General features: G+C 44.8%; 1 protein-coding gene across 10 annotated transcripts in view; it reads right to left on the reverse strand.

The window, feature by feature from the left end:
• The window catches only part of farp1 (FERM, RhoGEF (ARHGEF) and pleckstrin domain protein 1 (chondrocyte-derived)), a 63,381-nt gene that overhangs the window by 1,662 nt on the left and 41,399 nt on the right, over positions 1–20,320 (reverse strand). For 5 of the 10 annotated variants that reach the window (XM_042080405.1, XM_042080404.1, XM_042080406.1 and 2 more), the window contains 18 exons: positions 19,564–19,711; positions 18,892–19,029; positions 18,585–18,751; positions 18,182–18,250; positions 17,721–17,796; positions 17,119–17,407; positions 11,884–12,077; positions 11,076–11,165; positions 9,575–9,708; positions 7,284–7,365; positions 6,565–6,802; positions 5,961–6,091; positions 5,648–5,716; positions 5,113–5,202; positions 3,900–3,982; positions 3,339–3,451; positions 2,334–2,497; positions 13–120 (listed from right to left, as the gene is read on the reverse strand). In XM_042080405.1, the coding sequence (XP_041936339.1) occupies positions 13–120; positions 2,334–2,497; positions 3,339–3,451; positions 3,900–3,982; positions 5,113–5,202; positions 5,648–5,716; positions 5,961–6,091; positions 6,565–6,802; positions 7,284–7,365; positions 9,575–9,708; positions 11,076–11,165; positions 11,884–12,077; positions 17,119–17,407; positions 17,721–17,796; positions 18,182–18,250; positions 18,585–18,751; positions 18,892–19,029; positions 19,564–19,711 (2,383 nt within the window). Of the gene's footprint in view, positions 1–12; positions 121–2,333; positions 2,498–3,338; positions 3,452–3,899; positions 3,983–5,112; positions 5,203–5,647; positions 5,717–5,960; positions 6,092–6,564; positions 6,803–7,283; positions 7,366–9,574; positions 9,709–11,075; positions 11,166–11,883; positions 12,078–13,000; positions 17,408–17,720; positions 17,797–18,181; positions 18,251–18,584; positions 18,752–18,891; positions 19,030–19,563; positions 19,712–20,320 lie in introns of those variants that run through there. The other 5 variants (XM_042080411.1, XM_042080410.1, XM_042080408.1 and 2 more) reach the window with 5 other exon arrangements.

Genomic DNA, 20,320 nt, shown 5'->3' on the forward strand with positions numbered 1-20,320 from the left:
ATTGGGCCTAACCTGATGGGTCTTGTAGAAGAACAGGCTGAAGTTGGTGAAGACCACCCAGAGCTTCTGCCAGCCGTTGCTGTTCTTGAACTTCCTCAGCAGGTTCCCAGACAGCTGATTCTTCATGGAAAGAGACAAATAAAACATCAGATGTCTCGTATGTATGTGGCAGTATGCTTATACACACACTGTACTGTACTGTGACAGACCATTGTCAGCACACACATTGAATTGTCAATACAGTTGGTCAGCTGAAACACTGAAGCAGGAACCTGTTTAATTAAAATGGCTTTCCATCTGTGTCATCCTAATCTCCAGTTTTCATTGGCCCATACATAATCTGGTACAACCTTGGATGCTTTAAAGAGCTGTGGCTTATTGACATAATGGGGTTTCCCTGAAGTTCACGCCACTGGCGTTTATTTGCTTGTTTAATGCTTTCATGAATCACCCATTCTGTCTGAAAGGCTAATTACAGCTTCAGGATATGCACAGACAGAGTATCTTCATATAAAAAGTACAAGGCTTAAAGTTGACTAGACATTACATGGCTTGATGTCATACTATTCTAGGAGCTATGACATTTCATTACAATGTACAAATTAGCCGGCCGTCACAAGTTGGATTACATGCCCTGTCCAACATCATTACAGTTATGCCTGAAATACACAGTCCCTCAAAATGACTTTGACCAGCCATAAATTCAAACAGTCACCGTGGTTAATATCAATAGCCTGGTAATTGCTGATTAGAGACTCTTAAACAAAAACAAAGCCTGACAGGTGAACATGCTTCTACAACACAGAAATCTGACAGGACTGCTGCCTTTTAATGAGGGTTGTCACTGAGCCCTGCCAAACCAAGCCCGTCTGGATAGTGTCCACAAAATGCACCCACGGTTAGCTAGCTGTGCTTTCTAGACAAATGACAAATGCTAACAACCTAGAACCTTTTTCTCCTTCTGGCATAGGAGCTTCATCTTGTTTTCATTGCATTCAACTTTACTCAGGCAACAATGAAGATTAATCTCCTTGGGGACTTTGCCAACAACCAACGTTATTGTTAGGGTTTAGCCAATGTAGCGTTTGGACTACATCATCATGAGAGCAGAAAGAAAGCAGGCCAAAATTACTCAGCCTGTGGTGTAGGAGCAGGCATTTCTCATTACCTCTCTACTCTTGAAGGAGTCACTGAGGGAGAGGCTGAGGGCTCGATACCAGCACACCACTGAGACTGACACGGGCCCCTGGCCTCTCAGGAGCCGTACGGCCTCGGGGCCTCTGACTGGACTAGGGTCCTCTTAGCACACGAGGATAGGACGGGTAGACACAGAGAGAAGGAGGACAAGAAGACGACATGGACAGGCAACGGAGACAGATGAAGAAAAGGAGACACAAAGAGGATGACATACACAGAGCCGTTAGGGGCAGAAATGGATAGAGCACAGAAGAAGAGGTCAGGAAAGTCCACCATCACCATTCCGAGGGGAGAAAGGTAGCAGAGTTGGACAGCCAATGCTGCTTGACCTGAAATGGGGCCATGTGATGTCATAGCTCAGGGGTGCGTTTCCCAAAACCATAGTTGCTAACCTGTTAGCATCTTAGTTGGTTGGCAATGGGGAATTGCATTGCAACCAACAAAATGGTTTAGGTTGAAACTATGGTTTTGGGAAACGCGCCCCAGATTCATCAGATTTGAACATCACTGTGCATTGTTCTTTTGAGGATTTCGCTAACTTTAGCATTCTTTGAGCATGGTTGTCCTGGCCTGTAAAAAAAGTGGGACTTTCAGATGTAGTGATGAGGAAATCTACAAGGAAAGGAGAGAAGGAGGGAGCAGGAAAACGGGACGTGGCCTCTACAGAGCATGGCCCTACTGGGAGACCTTCACTTGTGTGGCATGATGGGTAAAGCTGGACTGCGCTGAGTAACAGCTCCTTCCCAGAGACAGACCCCATTGTGAGGGAGAACGTGATGAGTATTCAGCACTTACCACTTTGTCTGGCAGTCTGTCTGAATAAATAAAAACTTCTGTATGTCAAGTTCTCTTATCTCTCTATTTAAAAAGGAAGTAAAGGCCAATATAGAGTGCATACACCTGCATGCAAGTACACTAAGGTCAATTTCAGGCCACTTAAAGGGAAGGTCTCACCTGAGGTCCTTACCCATTAAAGGGATGTAAAAAGGGATGGAAGTGGATATTAACACCCCAAACAACACAGATGAACGGAGAAGACACTTAGTACGCGGACCACAAAAGGGAAAATACAGACATAGACATACACACATACGACCATAAACACAGAGGAGGGTACGACTTTGGGTAAACTATACCTCCACGGCAACACTAAAGTCCACCATGGACACGCTAGTGTTGCGGTGCCAGCACACGTGGACCGTGGTGTTGCCACGGTGAGGTGACTGCCGCTCCAGGGACGTGCGCGAGGAACTCAGATCGTCCTCAGACTCCTGGTCCACCCCGGGCTCGTCAGGGGATTCTGGGAAATTCAGTAAGGGCAGCGATTTAATGGTAGAGGAGGGGAAGGGTTCATGTGTTTTGTTGTTCTCACAGGAGAAGTGGATCACCACCACCAGACAGCAAGCACTGTTCTATAGAAAGCGATGGTCCCATAATTCATCCATACTCACTGGAGTAAGAGCATAAAGACCAAAACGCTCTTTACATCTGTAACAATACATATAGAACACCAGACACTCCCTAGACAAAGATAATCATCAGTTGTATTGTACTTAGACCACTGTTTTTCTCTCCAAAAATAACTCGCTATAGAAAAGAACACCAATTCAGTTAGAAGCGAGAGAGAGAGAGATGCTGGAACAAAGGTGGGAGGGAGGTACATAGCTCATGTTTCCATCTGCACCTGTAAGAGACAAAGCTGTGCAGGGGATTTAAAGGTCTCTCTCAGGGTCCCAGGCTTATCTCAATTTACAAACTGTTCAGAATGCCAACATGACGTGCACATTAGCCACCAACTACAGTCATAATACAGGTCTACAGGCATTTGTTTGCACTGCGGCTACCAAATCCCTGATAACTAATTATTGGATCAGGTCCAGATTTAGGACCAGTACATAGGGACATGATCCATTCCTGTGTCAAATGGCACTTGAGAGGACCCGTCAAGCATATACATCAACAATCACATGGCTTATAACACATATAAGGAGGTACACTTGAGTACATATTTACTATTTACTACAATCACAGTCCAAGACTAAACAGTCAAAGGAAGCATTACATAAGTTTCTAATACAATAAGTACAGGTCTGTTTCTAAGTGGATACAGTGTCTGATAAGGGAGGAATTGAAGAACTTACTACTGTCTGTCAGACTGCTACCGAGAACCTCTGAAGAGGGTCCATTGCACTTGTCAGCCAGTTCGATGGCCATCTTGATGTCCTCCATCCATTTCTCCATCTCAGCAGCAGAGCTACCCAAGCACATGGAGATATGACTGTTAACATTATAATCATTATTTCTTAATATGAAGCTGTAGATTGTAGACTGTGACTGTAATAATGTAATCTATTATTAACTTCTTAAATTCTAATCTTTGAATTAGAAAAATCTTTAAAATACACAAAATATTGCATCATAGCAAAACAATTCCATTTAGGGCAGTACTTCATACCATAGTCCTGATTTGACAATTTTTATTTTATTTGATCCATTCATCAACTCCATGTGCTATTAACTGACTAGCTATCATTTCACAATCATGTAGGCACTCCTTGGTGAATAGTCAGACAAAAATGCAGGGATTATAGCTATACTGGGAGAATGCTCCACAAACTGGTAGTCATCTTGAAAATGTCTTCCTTTATTCACATTGCCTTGTAAAATGTTTTCTAGTCATGTCTTGCAAAGGGGGCACCCACCTGGCTGCAACCACCACCGAATGGCGCTGTCCAAACAGGGTGAAGGAGTGAGGCACACCCCATTCATCTTCACTTTCTCTGATCTGAGAATGAGACACACACACACACAAACACACCATACAATCAGTGTCTTAAACCTACTGAATATGAAACACACAACACAAATATATACAACGTTGACACAGACCAAACATGAAAGCCATACAATTAATATTAATCATGTTGAGTTAAATAAGACTGAACAATCACTGGTGTGTTCATTTCAACACTGACCAGCAGGGGGCAGGCTAACATAAACCTGATGCCATTAATAGTCCTAACAAACACTGAACAAACAGCACTGAGGAAAATGTGACATTGACCAAAAGGTGTATAGGGATTAGAATTGCAGAATGCATCTCATCATCTATAATTACCCACTATATCTGGAGAGCCGAAAATATTAACTACTCAAATCTACATATAACTGCAATAACACACAAAGCATCCATCACAGCACAGGATTTCCCTTTCATCAATACTGCGTAAGCCACTGTAATTGTTTCTGTATCCAATCAATGTCATAATAAGTTTACACGGCAACATGGGACATGCCTTTCAGCGTTGAGTGCCAAGACAACTCAATTCACCGCCTAACTCCTTACTGAAGCATGTTTATGCAAGGGAACAATGCCTGACTCTGTTTGTGTTCGACTGCAATTAAGAGTGAGTCCAGAGGGAGGAGTGCACTCAAATTAAAATCCGTTTACTCCAGCTTACAGTGGGAGCTTGGAGCTGGGCAGACTAGGACAGCTTTGCTGCTGTTAAGCAAAGATTCTGGTGAGCTCCATGATCTTTGTAGTTAAGAATGCAAATTAAGAAGACTGAAAGTTTGGAAAATCCTCCTTAGTACTTTGTGTTAAGATCGGCGTTGACAGAAAGACACTTCAAATAAATCTACTGATGCACTTTGATCTAGAACACTTGGCAACACAGAAGATCATTCTTCAAGCTAGGTAGAAAGAGATGGAGAGTAAAATGTCCTTTCTTTCTAATTCCTGCTTTCACTGAGAGGAAAATCATTTCCATGGTCTGCAAGTTGTCCTCTTTTAGAGAGCTGAGCTCCAGTAGCACACAGGGGCAGAGGACACACATCCACACATGCATCAGGTGATGTGCGCGTCTGATGAGGATGGCGACGAGGAAGGTGGCGGCGGTGATGATGATGACTCACCGTCATGCCGTAGAGAGGAAGCTGGCCGTGCACTTTGAACTGATTAGCGGCCGTCATCCCTCGACTTGTGTACAGCAGGACGTCATTGAACTACGGCCAGGCAGGAAGAAAGAGTTAAAAATAGGGCTCGGATGAATAGACACACACACACACACACACACACACACAGGATGCTGCAGTGACCCGGTGAAGGTCACACTCTTTTGTGTTGAGGACTGTTCATAGTGTGCAGACAGTAGCTCAGCTCAGTGGCTCTGCTGTCCTCACATCTGTGGTAGCGGAGCTCCACTGTGTACATCTGCTGATACCCTTATCAACATTCTAGAGATAACAATTATGTATTTTACCATACCAGCAGCTGCTACGTTTGTTTAACTGCATTAAAAATGAATGTGACTTTAATTACATCTTAAAAAGAACAATAAACCGGAGGACACATTTCTGTAAAAGTTCAAGGACAATGACTAATGCGCTTCTCTGGGTGCAGACACACACACGGAGCAAAAAACAGAGGGAAGAACGAGGAAGAAATTACCAGGAAAAACATTCTCTGCTGCAGGCCTTTCCCAGACAGCTTGCTGAGACAACCCAACCTGATAAACTCCTGCCAACAGGGGAACAAAGCCAACACCACTTTAATGAACACGAACACAGATAACGCAGACTGGGTATTAAGTGCTCTGGATCCCTTCAGGGGTAAATCACAGAGGCTCTGCTCTCAAGAGTCGGGCCTTTCTGGGTGAAACTTGATTTTTACAGCAGGGGGATTTGTTTTGCACACAACACATACAAAAATAAACAACTGTATAGATGAGTGGATTCTTACTGTGAATTTGACCCAAACTTACCCGGCCAGGAATGACCAGATTGTCGATGCCCATCAGGTCTTTTTTCAGCTCCAGAAGCTTCTGGAAGTTCTCCATCTTGATCATGGTGCCGTGGAGCTGGGCAACCATCTCGGAGATGTCTGCCAGAGCAGCTGCAATCAAGAGGAGAATCAGAAACACTTCACACAACTTCCCTGTTACTTGCCTGCTAATTTTGCTACATTGACACATATTCATTGAACTGCATTGTCCTGTTTGCAATAGTATTTCTTAACATTTTCACAAATGTGCATCAGACTTATGCTAAAACTGATCTCCAACAATGAATGAATGAATGGGCCAATTCATGAATTGTTCAGGCTACATAAAACTCTTTAGGCATCTGTCTATACTGCACAGATGTTGTCAGATGCTTTCAACATGTCGCAGAGACCTCTAATGTCAACATAGAGACCCCATGAAACCAAAACAGACAGCCTCTCAGTACGGGGGGAGAAAAGGAGATGGTCTGCACACTGTATACGGGCTCCAAGAAATACTTTATTTATTCTGAAAAAGGCAACGTTTCGATCTCAACAGATCTTCATCAGGCCAATAAGAGCCCCTCAGTGCGGCGGCCCCATACCTCTGGAGTCCCTGAAGTCGTCGTGGGTGGGGGGGTAGTGCTTGCACAGGCGCTCCAGGATCTGCTTGTAGTGCATGAGGCGGTGGAGCGGGCGCAGGAAGAAGATGTTGAGCGGCAGGTAGCACACCTTCTGCAGCTCGAAGTCGCGACACAGCGCCTCCAGCCGCCGCGAGCCCCGGCACGCCCGCTCCAGCTCCAGCAGCGCCTCCGACTGCTTCTGCAGGTGACCCGTCATCAGCTGGGGGACAGAGAACGAAAGAAGGAAAGAAAGAAAGAAAGATGAGAGAGAAAGAAAGAAGGAGAGAGAAATAACAGAGAGAGGTAGAGAGAGTGTTATTACAATCCTAACCACAATTAACTTTCAAACCACATACACATTTTATATTTTACATAACTATGAGCTATTTTAATAAAACTGTTTTTATATATTATTTATATATTATTATTATATATTTTTAAATATTCTACATACATATTTAATATTGATTGACACTGGTACTAGATACACTCCTGAGTGACTGGCATGCTACTGACGTCTTTATCATAACCATTCAATGTTAATTTACTAAATGTATTAAAGTATTTTGGTGCCTAAGGCTGGGTAGACATGATAATGTTTTTTTCCGCCCATAACCCTCACACCCTGCCGCCCACAACCAAATGCAATTAGTGTCTGAGACTAGGGCAGTCTGCAGGCTGCAGAGAAGCGCTGTTCCCACCTTCAGGCCCTGGATGTTCTTTAGCATGACGTCTCCCACACGCTGGTAGTCCCCTTTGATGTGGGCGTTAGAGCGGCCTTCCCTGGTGGGAAAAGCACAGGGATGGGGCGTTCGTCAGCGTGTGTTGTGGTTAAGCTACGCCAGTCAGGCCACGTTGCAGGAAGAGACTGGGACAAACAGGCCCTAGAGTTTTATGTGTCTTTGAATCCACAAATTGTCTCAATGAGACAGTTAACTTTGCATACAAAGGATGTTTTGAGTTCATGAACCTATGCCTCCATATAAACACCCTAAGGCATAAATTATATTAAGCCCTAACTTTGTTTGCAGTACATACTAGTGCATAATAGATGTAAGTAAAAGATGCAGTGATACATTTCATAGAAATATAGAACAGGATCTACTCCGTGCACGCCTTCCTACACACATAAAATATCTTCTTCATACCAAGGGTACTGCAGCTACATAGCAGGTAACAGTGGAGTGGCTTTTTTGTAACGCTCAGTTTAGACCACTAGATGGCTCTACAGTGCAGCAATCAATTGGTTATGCGCTTTTGGAGGGAAGCGCTGGCATTAACCCTTCTATGACCTCGCCCTCCCACACACATACACGCACACACGCACACACGCACACGCACACAGTGTAACTCAAAGCTCCAACCTGTCAACTAGCAGCAACAATCAAGTCAAGGTGGAGACGCCGCGAAAATTCGAAGGAGGACAGAAAAAACCCCCAACATGATTTATCTCCTTGTCCTACAAGTGGAGCGGACTCTCTCTCTCCCTTTCTCAGAAGATTGGGCTGAGACAGCCTGGGTATAAATTACATTAGGGATCATCCAGAACAGCGCAGTGGAGACACACAGGGAGAACTGGAGGGCCTAGAGGAATTTCCCATCGCTTGGTCCATTTGTTATCGTCAGATCTCATTCTATTTCAAAAGGAAAAAGGCCCCCGTTGAGAAATCATTGAACTGTCAGGTCAATTCACACAGCCCTAGCTCCTTTTGTTTTGCCGAGACAACTTGGGAAGAAACGCTTCATCATGGCAAATGCACCAACCGATTGTGTAGTGCTGTTTCCTCTCTAAGATTCAATAACCTTCCACTTCCAGGTACTACTCTCCTGTGAGTAGACCCACTTCAGTGAGAAGCTTACATGCCGAAAAGGCTGAGAGAGAAGCTGCACTACTGAACTGCGATGAGATTGCGAGGCTCATCCTAGTGTCCAGCGGTAGCTGATCAGATCAGGATTGATCAGGACCAGACTAGAAGCACCGTCTCGGTCCCTCTCTGACCGCTTCACTTCACTGGTCTTGGCCCAGTAAGGGCAGATACAGTATAGCGTGACACATTCTACTCCGCTAACAAAGACACTTCAGAGCAGCGATGGAGTGATCGCACATTCCCTCATAACCAAAGCCCTCAAAAGGTAGACCAAACACAGGCTCCCTTAACCCCCCTCCCCCTCAAACCCCCACGAGAGCTCTCCCTCTTGCCGTGACAACCTGGGAACCTGAGACGCTTTCAAGCGGGATGTGACGGAACAAGAACCCACTATCCCCCCCCCCCCCCCCCCCCCCGCGCTTCGCTGCGGAGAGATTAGCAGAGAGCGGTTGGCCTCTGGGGTCAGCGAGGGCCAGATTAGATGGAGCCACCACGGATCACTGAAAATGAGATCAGCGGGAGGCGATTTGATGGTGGTGCTGGGACTCACTGACTCTGATGTTGTAATTAACGATGGGAACTGTATGCTTTGCTCCAGACACTATTTCATTAGGGCCCCTTGAGTTGTCAGTCGAAAGCACCGCTGGGTTTCTTTACCCGTCTCAACGCTGAATTGATTCACCGACACTGACACTACACTGCAAGGACCTTTTCATGTTTTTAATGTAAAGCCTGAACCAGACAGTACTTCTATTCTGACTGATAAATATAAATACATCATCGTTATTGCTTACATTTGTAAGACAGGTGAATTGGTATGCCTGACCACTGTCTCAGGCGGCTATTTGAGTCTTTTGCAAGCTAGTAACCTTTCACATGCTCATTACTTTGGCTCAGGTACTGAATACCACTTCATGTCCCCATGTAAAGAACACAGGGCCTTTAGGCCAGAGCAATTGGACGCACTGTAATTGCTGTTTTGAGTCTCACATGAAAGGGGATCCATCAACAGCCTACTTGGGGAATAAAGATCACTTTTTTGTATGTGTGGAGATGTAGGGACCACCCCCCCCCCCTCCACACACACGACACAGACACACACAAACACTATGCATAACACCTACCACTGTGCCAGTCGCTGCTCCACCTCCTTCAGGAAGGCATCATGGAACTTGTAGACGGGTTCGAAGTTGGCAAATATTACATTCTTAAGTGAGTCCGGCAAGGCCTCCTCTTTTGACATAAATTTATGGAGCCCCTGGAACACAGACGCAAACACACACACACACACACACACACACACACACACAGACAAAAGCATTCTGGAATTACTATTAAATTAAACAATAACGCCATACAAGTGTTTGCACACTGGGGATGCATTTCTGCATAAAATCACTGCTGCTTCTAATTGTCACTGTTGTTGTTGCTTTGTTTAGTCATCCCAGCCTTTAAAACAGGAACTTCCAACTAATGAGATGACTTAACTTCCCCACATACGTGGGTGTAGCACAACAAAAGCCATCATAAACAATAACAACAACAACAGCAATTTGCTGAACATTACTGTTTCACCTCTAAGGGTTTTGGGGGGGGGGGGGGGGGGGGGGGAGCGTGTGTTTGGGCCCAGTGAAGGCGGGTGGAGAGGAGAGGTGGAGATGGAGGTGTGGTTGGGGGCCTTTGAAGGCAGAAGGTGCAGCCCAGCTGTTCAGCGTAGTAGAGGAAAGGGGCCAGAGAGGGTGGGGCTCCCCACGGGTTTGCAGACGGTGGCTTTCAGATCCCGCAGCCAAGGAAAATATTTATGAGAAGTATAAAAGCCTCGCTCCCTCACACAGACACACATGTGTGTGAGCTGGCCCACACCCACACACCCAAACCCACACACATCCACACACACAGACTCACAGCCACACCCACCCTCTGGTGCCCCCTTACCACCTCAGACATCAAAGAAGCTGGAAAATTATACTACCAGAAGCAGGAGATACAAGGAGAGAGAGAAAGGGAGAGAGATAATGATAAGAGATAGGGTGAAGGAGAGTGAGAAAACTACAAAGCTGGGGGGAAGGGCGCTTTGTTTGTTCTCGTAAAATAAATCAGCCGCTGTCCCTTTTCCCAGTGCAAGGGTCTCCTCCAGAAGAGATAACATTTGCCCAGTTCGTCAAAACAGAAAACAGCTCCTTGCTGAGCAAAAGGCCTATGTTTCTGGCAATTGCTTCATAAACAGCCTGGAGGGAATCTTTTGGATGTTCAGATGGCGGGAGTCAAGCCAGCCACCTTGAGCTGCAACCATCTCCCAAAAAGCCTCGTCTGCCGGGACAGTCCCTTAGGGGAGATAACACTGCCCAAAACACATAGCAATGTAGTTCCCAGCCCCCCCCCCCCCCCATCCCCCAACTCCTCTCCACTCCACTCCAAACCCAGTGAGTCAGTGTTTGGAATGATGGGTGGCCTACGGCTGAAATGTGTGTTCCTCCTCATATTGATGTATTATGTGTTTACCACCGCCCACCGCGCCGCCCCTTCACAGGGCGGCAGGCAGCCACGGTTTGCTTTGTGTCAACATTGGCGCTAAGGGCGAGGGTAAATAGCAGTTTTCAACTCATCCAACGGTAAGAGTCTTACCACGGTGATGACCTCCAGGTCCTTCAGATATGTCCGCTCTGTGGTCAGCAGCTCTTTGGCAATGAAGTAGGCTTTGTCAGTGGGGAACCTCTGAAGGGGATCGAAGAGAGAAAAGCAGAGTGACAGAGAGACAGAGAGAAAGAGAGACAGACAGACAGAGATGGATAAATGGATAAAGGAGCATTAAACCACTTCAGGCTCAGGTCATTGAACAGGCTGAGCTAAGGCGACACATCAATTAAGAGATTTCTCACTACCACGGGCTTGGCTGTGGTTCTACTGTAGCTCTAGCTTCTCATGTGCATTAGACTCTTTCACTGAAGCAAAACACACTCCATCAACAGTAAACAACAGTAAACAACAGCAAACAAATGAGAGAAGATCCACTTTCCTTATGCACTTTACATCTACTTAAGGCTAGCAAGAGTTTCTATGCGTCCTACATAGAGGTGGATTTAGGTTGGCTTATCTGGGTCTCCTGCTATTTTAAGTAGATGGGGCTCTACATCAAAACCAGGGGAGTATCCAGGACAAATGGGCACAAGCTTACAGGACCACAACTTTTGACATTCCTGGGGCAGTCATTCAGGCCAATCTCTCCACTTCTCTCTATAGCTGGCTGGCTGAGTGAGTGAGTGAGTGATGTCTAGCTGCACGTCCTCAGTTTATCACACTGATAACTTTGCTGTACAAACTTTAAAAGGTCCTTAGTTGTCCTCCTATCAGTTCTCCTCATATCCCCACTTCCTTCCTTTCTTTCACCATCCCTCCCTTTCACTCTTCTCTTCCCTCCCCATGAAAGACAAACCTTCCTCCGAACCTCGTCCTCGTCGTCGGTGCGGACAAATCCGGCTTCGGTCAGCAGGGGGCTGGTGAGGGGCGATGGCTGCCGGCCGTCAGGGCTCTGGCCCAGGCCGAGCGTCTGCTGCTTCTGGCCGTTGACCAGCATCACCCTGGAGACGGCCGGGGAGTCGCTCAGGCCCGGGCTGCTCGGCAGGGGGCCTGGAGAGGGGAAAAGATGATGCTTATTTAGACAGCTGGACACGGTGACCAACACATTTACACGGAATTGGTCAGAACCAAAACAGCTCAATAAACACAGTTCAGTGCACATGATAACATTGACTAAGAGGTGCAGTTGCAAGAAGGCAGCAGAAGACAGATTCATGCAAAAAGTCATTTCAAAGTAATAACTTTATAAGATACATAATGTAAGTGAAGCTGAATGAAGCGCAGGCTGGAATTAAGTGTCAGATTTGCTGCAAAATCTGGCATGAAATCAGATATGGGATTTCAAGTAAAATAGAGAATCAGAAGGATCTCTTGAAAGGTGAATGCCTTGAAGATGAGCTAATGTTGCCTTTGCTAATCATGAGAGTCCAGACATACAGTCAACTGGGCTAAGTGAGTCATCATTCGTCCAAGAATCTGACATTTGGAAGATTGTGGTTGTTTCTGACCTTCATCTGAACCCCTCAGGTTCAGATTGTGATGAATCAAGAGGTCTACTGCAAGTCCACTAGAGAGGTCACTACGTCTACAGTATGACATTCACTACGTACACTACATACCAAATGTGCAGAATACTTGCCCGACACTGTTTGGTCCTTTGAACTCACTGCTAGGTTGAGATGGACTTCTAAGCCACTGCTAACGTGGCCAACGCCAGCATGGCTTCCAGCGCAATAGGGGACGAGGTGAAGTTGCATGAAACCTTGTCAGGTTAACACATGTAATACAACCACACAAACCAAACACAGCCCAATAGACCCACACAGACCACCAGACTTGGGGCCGGAAAAGCACTGAACACGGAACAACACTAGACAGCCACTCTACTGCTACTCTAATCTACCACAAACACAAGGGAAGGGGGGCTAGCAGCTAAGAGGGAGACCACAAAACAACACTGGCCAGATCCGAGAGACGCTTGGAGTCGTGCTTCACAAAACTCGATTTTTATTGCCACTAGTGCAGAGTTAAAAACCATGTTAAAGAAGTATACCATACAAGACAATTCACAGACAAACATGAGCGAGACAGTAATGAGAGTCTAATGGACGTTAACACCACAAGAAAACCCAAAAGACAAAATGTACAGATATGTCACAAGTGAAGAAGGAAAAGCCAGTGGATTATGAAGGATCCCTGATCTACGAGAGTCCTTTCTTATATATCCTGATAAATGTTTAGTGGTCCACCTACAGCTTCTGGTCTGAAGACTCAGCTTGCTTACTTCAATATATTCTTCATATACTTTTTTTTTTGTTAAGTCATTCAGTGAAAACATAGCTGGTTACTGGTAAAGTTGTGAAATGTTAAGACACAATTAAACAATTCCACATTTCAACTGTACAAATTAGGCTAAATAGACTTCCAGCATGTCTTTGTTAGCATTTTGGATTAAAGAAACACCATACACTAAGTCTACTTTAAGGACATTAAAAGTTTGATTTACATTTGACTTAAAATGCTTCATTTACAACCTGCTTAATCTTGGAAGTATAAAAGACTTATAAAGACATAAGATATTACATGAGCTGAGAGTCCATTAGACTGAGTGTCAGTAAGGGTACAGGAAAAAAAACTGTTAAAGAGGTCATGCAAATGAATTGGACTGTTTAAAGGAGCATGCCAAATGCAGGTACATTTAGGTCATACAACGTTCAACCACCCACTGGTACCATCAGTTATGGTACATACACATATGCTCTGTAATTTGTCAAACATGCAAGAGACCAAAGCAGCTGCACTATTCAAACAAACAGTGTCTGAGCAGACATGAGTTGTCTGGGTCCACCAAATCTGGACGGTTTGACAAGGTTGCGCAAAGACCTCCCAAGAAAAAAAGCTTTTCAAGTCAAGACTTGGATTCCCTTCAGAAAAGCAGTGATTCATTAACGGATTCAACTCAAACCTTCATAATCATTTTTTATGGCACAAAAGACCGTCTCTTTTCTAACAAGAATGTGTTTTTAATCTTTCAGTTCATCGTTTTGTAACGTTAAAGGATGAGCAGCCTCAGACATATTCACATGCAGAATCATTATTTTTCTCTTTCATTTTAGTCCCTTAGTTTTGCTTAACTGGTCCACTGGTAATCGTAGAGCCTTCTCATCACTGTGCGTCTGTACCATTTCTCTTCCGTTAATGACACCACTACATGTCAAGGGAAAGAAAGTCTTGTCTTGGCATTTAATAGGAAATAGGGAAAAAGTAACAGAGTGACAGGAAAGCAACAGGTTGACATGCTTTTAGCAGAATAAGAACAAAGTACAGAAAAACAGTAAGAAGAAACAAAAAAAAAAGTTACAGTAAGAAAGTAATGTCCCTAGAGTAAAGAAACATGCTGGGGAAATCATTACACTGGATATTCTGTTTTCAGTTTTGAAAAACAAAGCAAACAAATGACGAGTGATGCAATCAAGCATCCAATGACCACAATAATGCCATTATTACAAAAGAGAACGGCCGCAGATACAATAACACAGATCAAACAAATCGAAAACTGAATGGAGTTCATGCAAAGCATTTGCAAGCCACACATGCAAGATAGCTCTCTCAAGCCATGCCAGGCACCAGTGGTGTTGCAAGAAGTTGCCATTAACTGTTGTTGTCATGGTGATAGTGATAAGGTTTAGCACGTTATTCAAAATCAGGCTTTTGAATAATAAAACAGATCTTGCTATCAGTAGTTATGAGTAACTTCAGCCTGGATCTGCACCCTTAGACTGAGAAAGAGACAGATGTAGAAAAGAGCTAATATCACAGATCTAATGGCCAAAAGGCCATCCAAATGGTAATTCTGTAAAACATATACCGGTAGTCTACAATGGGACTTGTAGCCCTACAGATTTATAAAGCTATAAGGAAGTGTAACTAAAGAAACACCTAAACAGTTAAACTTCTAGCTGACCTCACAAGACAAATACTTTGTACTTTCAAAAGAATGCCACCAATGTTGTTTTTTTAAATGACTTCTGTGGCTTACTGTACATAACTGAAGTTGTGTATCCAATAGAGAACTATGTCAACATTCATTACAGTTAATTACCACACTCAATCAATAAAGATATCTCCTTATTTGGAAACATGCCATGGTATGCAGACTATGGCACACATCCCAAACTTACACTAAGGGACTATATATTACTGTGGATATATAGTTATGTATATAGAATGTATTGATATATTTTAAACATATTTTCTTTCAAGTCTCTACAATTCACACATTTTACACAGATTAAAAACTGTGATTCTGTCTATACTACAAATCCTAGTCAATCATATGCAGTCACAAATGTGAAATGCATATTCAGAATAATTGCATACTGGATTATCTTCAAGATAGGAGAACTATTAGAGTTGAGTTTTAGTCATTTACAAAGGCATTGAGATTTGTTAGGGCTAATTTTCACCATGTGGTTGACGCAATAACATGCATTTTTCGGCTATCATGCAACAGCCCATTCTATCATATTGTGATGTGAACAGATCAGTCATCTGTGAAGCTGATGAAATTACTAGATTTGTATGCAATGAATGTGTTTAAAAGACATTTGGCACTAGGCACAATGAATCAATCTTTTTAAATGTCTCCAATATGAGGAATCTAGAGAGACAATTTTTGATATTTTCTGATAATTCTTGGATAATTGGAGTGCAAGATGTGGTTAGCATTCACATATGCAAAGTATGTGTGTTATGGAACCATTTCAAAAGGGATTTCTGTTAATTTAAACTTGAGGGCCATTCATTTGATGACGCTTTGTCTCCACAGCAAATGGAAACAATAGTGTTATTCATTTGTGGAAGTCAAGCCCAATTACCATCTCATCCATCTGTGGCATCACACAAATTTTACATGTGTTGGAATATGCTATGCTAAGAATGATAGAGTGGCCTAGCTAGAATAAGGGTACCATCAAAGACAAATGGCACACCTATTAACAGCTGAAGACCCTAGTGCCCTCCTCCACATTGAGGTGACAACCGTACCCATCCTCCTCCACTACAGGCACCTCCTCATCGAGCTGAAGGCTGCCAAAGGAGAACTTGCTCCTGGGCATTGGGGAGGTGTTTACCGCTGCTGGGTTACCATAGACCAGCGGATGGCTAAACGACCCACTACCAGCATCGGACTCGGTGTCGCTAGACTCCGTGCCACTGCTGGTGGAGCCGTCAATCATCTGGGCCGGGCTCAGGTGATCGTTGGCGCCGAGCCGGTTCCCATACAGCCTCGGCCCAGTGTTGGACCGGGCCTGGCCGGGCACCATGAGCCCGTTGGTGGCCATACGCCGCTCGATGGCGGCAATGCGCTCGGCCCGGGACACGTTTGGCTGCGGCTCATGTGAAGGAGTCGAGTTGATCTGACTAAGGATCATGGGGTCGGTGTCTGAACGGTTCCTCATGCCGTTCTGTCCCTTGTGCCCATGCTGGGTGCGGTTGGTAATGGGCGAGTAGCTGCCATAATGCAGCCCATCTGGCCCTAACTTTCCATTCGCCAAGTAATGACCGTCATCCCAGTGATGGGAGCGGCCATTGTGACCATTGTGGCCATTCTGCTTGGCGTGGCTAAGGGAGCCCGTGCGGTGGAAGCTGTTCACCACGGGGCTGGAGGCTGCGCTCCTAGTCTTACACGACCCCGTCATAAGCCCACGCCTGTCCCCGGCGTAGAACATCTCATCCACCAGAGTGCTGTGGAGAGCGGCACGGGCGGACCCGTTCCCGTAAAACGACCCGTTGGACAACTCGTCGCCGTCCTGAAGGTCACGGCTGGGAGTGAACACGTGATTATTGACCGGGGATAAATCCATTAATTTGTTTTTGCCCAACTCTCGGGCTGCCTTCTCTGGGTGGTACACCCCATTGGCCATGCCCTCCCTGCCCCTTCGGCCCACTTGAACGTCCTCATCATTGCCGTAAGTGCGAGAGCGACACCTGGTGATGAGACCCTTGACCACATCATACTCGCTATCTACATCACTGCTGTCAATGTAAGGGATGGAAGAACTGCTGCCCTGGGCTGATCGTGGGGTTTGACCTGTGTTGACGTAATCAGATGACTGCTTCAGCTGCTGTTGTGATTGTTGTTGTTGCTGTTGTTGTTGTTGTTGTTGTTGCAGAGGCTGCCTTGATGAAAGAGATGCAGGGCTCCTGGCATCGCCGTCCTCCTGTGGCCCTTCGTGGTGACCGTTGGGTTGGGAGACCGGGCTGAGCAAGTGGCGCTGGAGAGCCGGGTTCTCCACCATTACTTGGGCAGACTCCGCGACCCGGCCGTGCCGAAGAGGGGAGTCTGTCCGGTCTGTGTTAAGGCTGCTCGCTCTTGGCCTCTGCGTTAAAGACACAAGACCCCCCCAGAGGAAAAGGGAAATAATAAGAAATGCGTTATTACTAGCTACTTGAGGTAATATATTTTCATTTAGTTCACAGGACCTCAGGAAGTTCAACGGATAATATCGTCATGATAATATACATTCTTAATGTTTTTAAACTGTTAGAAAAAGTAAATTAAATGAAATAAAATAAATTAAAAAAAGAGCACATTTTAGGAAATAAATGTGTCCGTAAGCAAAACATTTCTGCTAGGTGCTACAGGTCTGATGAGTGACTGAGATTTATTGAGTGGATCAAATTAACACTGACTTCTTTTGGCACTTCTGAGCTGAGATGGGATGTCATCGGAGATAGGCTGCTTATGGACTGGATCCGACTGTGTTTCCTAGGAGATAAGGGGAAAGAGGAAATGACATCATGTCCCAGGAAATCTAACAGCCAAAGGCATACGCCCCAACTATTATTCAGTCGATTCATGTTGATGTATTCCCTTGTAATGCAGTAGCAATTGAATTACAGTCTTTCACTTTGATGATCTTGCTAATTGCCTAAACAAGATCTGCCACAGCCTGCCTTCTTGTTCTGTTCATGGAGACAGGGGAAAGCACAGCTGTGCGATGCAATTTGGATCCAAGAACCATGACAAGAATCAAAGGGTTTGGGTGATTACAGAAGGATTGACTGTACGATCTGTTTTGACAGTGGGACAGTTATAGTGAAGTAGAGCTGCATAGTGAATAGAGAATTTGCCATTCCACTTAATAGCTCACCTTTCAAAGGGGACCTTTCTAAATTCAGAGTCTTTCACATAGTCGATCACCTGCTTCTGTGTGCGTCCACTAAAGAGAAAAAGGTAAGAGTGAACAAGTTCAGGAACCATAAGGCTGAAGTGCATATCGCTTCCCAGGATTGTCAGCCTCTGTCTAGACAGTTTATCTATAATTATTATTATATTCATGTTATTTTTCCATCACAAAAAATCTACTGACATTGTTTGTCCAACTTGATTAAAATCACTAAATTGGGAAGGTTGGCATCATCGGTAAACTCAGTTTGGTGCATTACTAAGTTTGGCACAACTGAATTCTTGGCTTGTTTTCAGGAGGCTTCTAAGTTTCTTGGCTGTGTGCTCAATCAATGTGCCAGCCTTTGCCAGGGCCTGGCATTCGTTACCTGAACCTGAAGGAGGACCCTCTGGTGAACAGCACGGGTTTGGGCTTGGGTTTGGGCTCCTCGAACAGCCGGAAGAAGGCGTGGTACTCCACACAGATCTTCCAGAATATCTTGCAGCAGTCTCGACTACCCATCATGAACTCCAACGTGTCCTGGCAGTTGCTCTGCTACAGAGTAGGCGTCAGAGATAAACATAGCCATTGGATCATAAAAACAGCCATATTTTCCAGGATGTATCAACTCATTATGGATTCTATGTGGGTTATTCTACGTGGGTTATTATTTGTTTACAACGTAATCCTTTTACCGTATTCTCCGTGTCCAGTGGAGTGCTTCTGGACAGACTTACATTTAAGTCAGGCCGCAGTTTGATTAGAAATCTCTTCCTCTTGAAGCTCAGCTTTCTCACTTTGGACCAGTTAAAAGCATTGATTCTTGTGTGTCCCTTTTGAAGACAAAAAAATTAAATAAAATCAGAGGCAGTTAAAGTGATTAGCTTCATGAAAGGCTCAGAGATGGACCATTTGTTATCATACGTCTACATTCGCTCGAAAAAAATGCCTCAATCCCCATCTGGAATCTTCCAGCTCTGCCGTCGTTATAATCTCAAACAGGTGAGCCGGTTTACGGGCCACTCCGGCACTCCAAATTCAACACAGGCAGATAAATCACCCGTGTCTCCCGCTCCAACTCCAAAATTAGAATTGCCTCTCACAATTCCCAGAAATGAAACCATGCTAAACCCAAAAGCGCCAGAGCAGCTCCAAACGGAGAAAGAAAGAGGGGGAAAAAAATCAAAAGGTACTTGGAAAGATTTAGCAAAGAATATGACCACCTCTTGGGTCATAGTTATAAAATCTTATTTAAAGCACATTACTGAGTCTATCTGCTCTGGGCCTCCTCTAGGCCTTCTTTTCAGTCTAGATAACAAGGCCTCTTAAAGAGCATTATAGTATAGTTTTACACAAACATCCGCTACCTGGAAGACCAGGATCCCCGTGTGGGCCACGCTGAGACTGAGTTTGGTTCCCTCCCGATCCTTGGCCGGATGGAGCCTCACTCCGTACATTTCCAGCCGACGAGCGATCTCCAGCAGCTGGAAGTCTGACTCGGCTGGGGTGTGTCCACTAGGGAGGGAGGGAGAAAGAAAACATCAGGAGACGTGTTATTTTTGTAAGGTCTTTGGGCACTTCCTGTCTTATCCAATGACTGAGTGTCTGAATCCTCTAACTGAGAGTAATTTCTTGTCGAATAACTATCTGGCAGAGATTACGAACGAGAGCATACCACCCTCTTCAGTGTCACAGCTTGTTGAGTAGCAAAACATGTTTTTGAAGTGCATTCTTTCAGATGTTTTATTTGGGGAATTTCTTTTGATTTCTCTTTTTAATGATTTACAAAACAGCTGAAGTTGCTTTCGGGCAGGGCCAAATTAATCAGCAACATGAAGGCACTGGAAGAGCCTGAAAAGAAGACTTCAAACATATTTGACTCCCAGAGCAGCCTTCCGTTTCCTGCATGCGTTGTATTATTAGCATTCCCTGCCCCTCTCCCTCCGGCCTTGCGCGACACAGTGGCATCGTTCAAAAATGGCTTCTGGAGAGGAGGGAGCAGACATGTCTGTCACATGCACATGACCTTGTATTTCATGTTTACATGTCTCTTCTGAAATATGGTGACTTGTGGTGATAAATGACACCTCAATCAGCCATACTGTCAATCACACACGGCAACAC

Source organism: Alosa sapidissima, chromosome 23, assembly GCF_018492685.1.
Source record: "Alosa sapidissima isolate fAloSap1 chromosome 23, fAloSap1.pri, whole genome shotgun sequence".
Lineage (NCBI taxonomy): Eukaryota > Metazoa > Chordata > Actinopteri > Clupeiformes > Clupeidae > Alosa > Alosa sapidissima.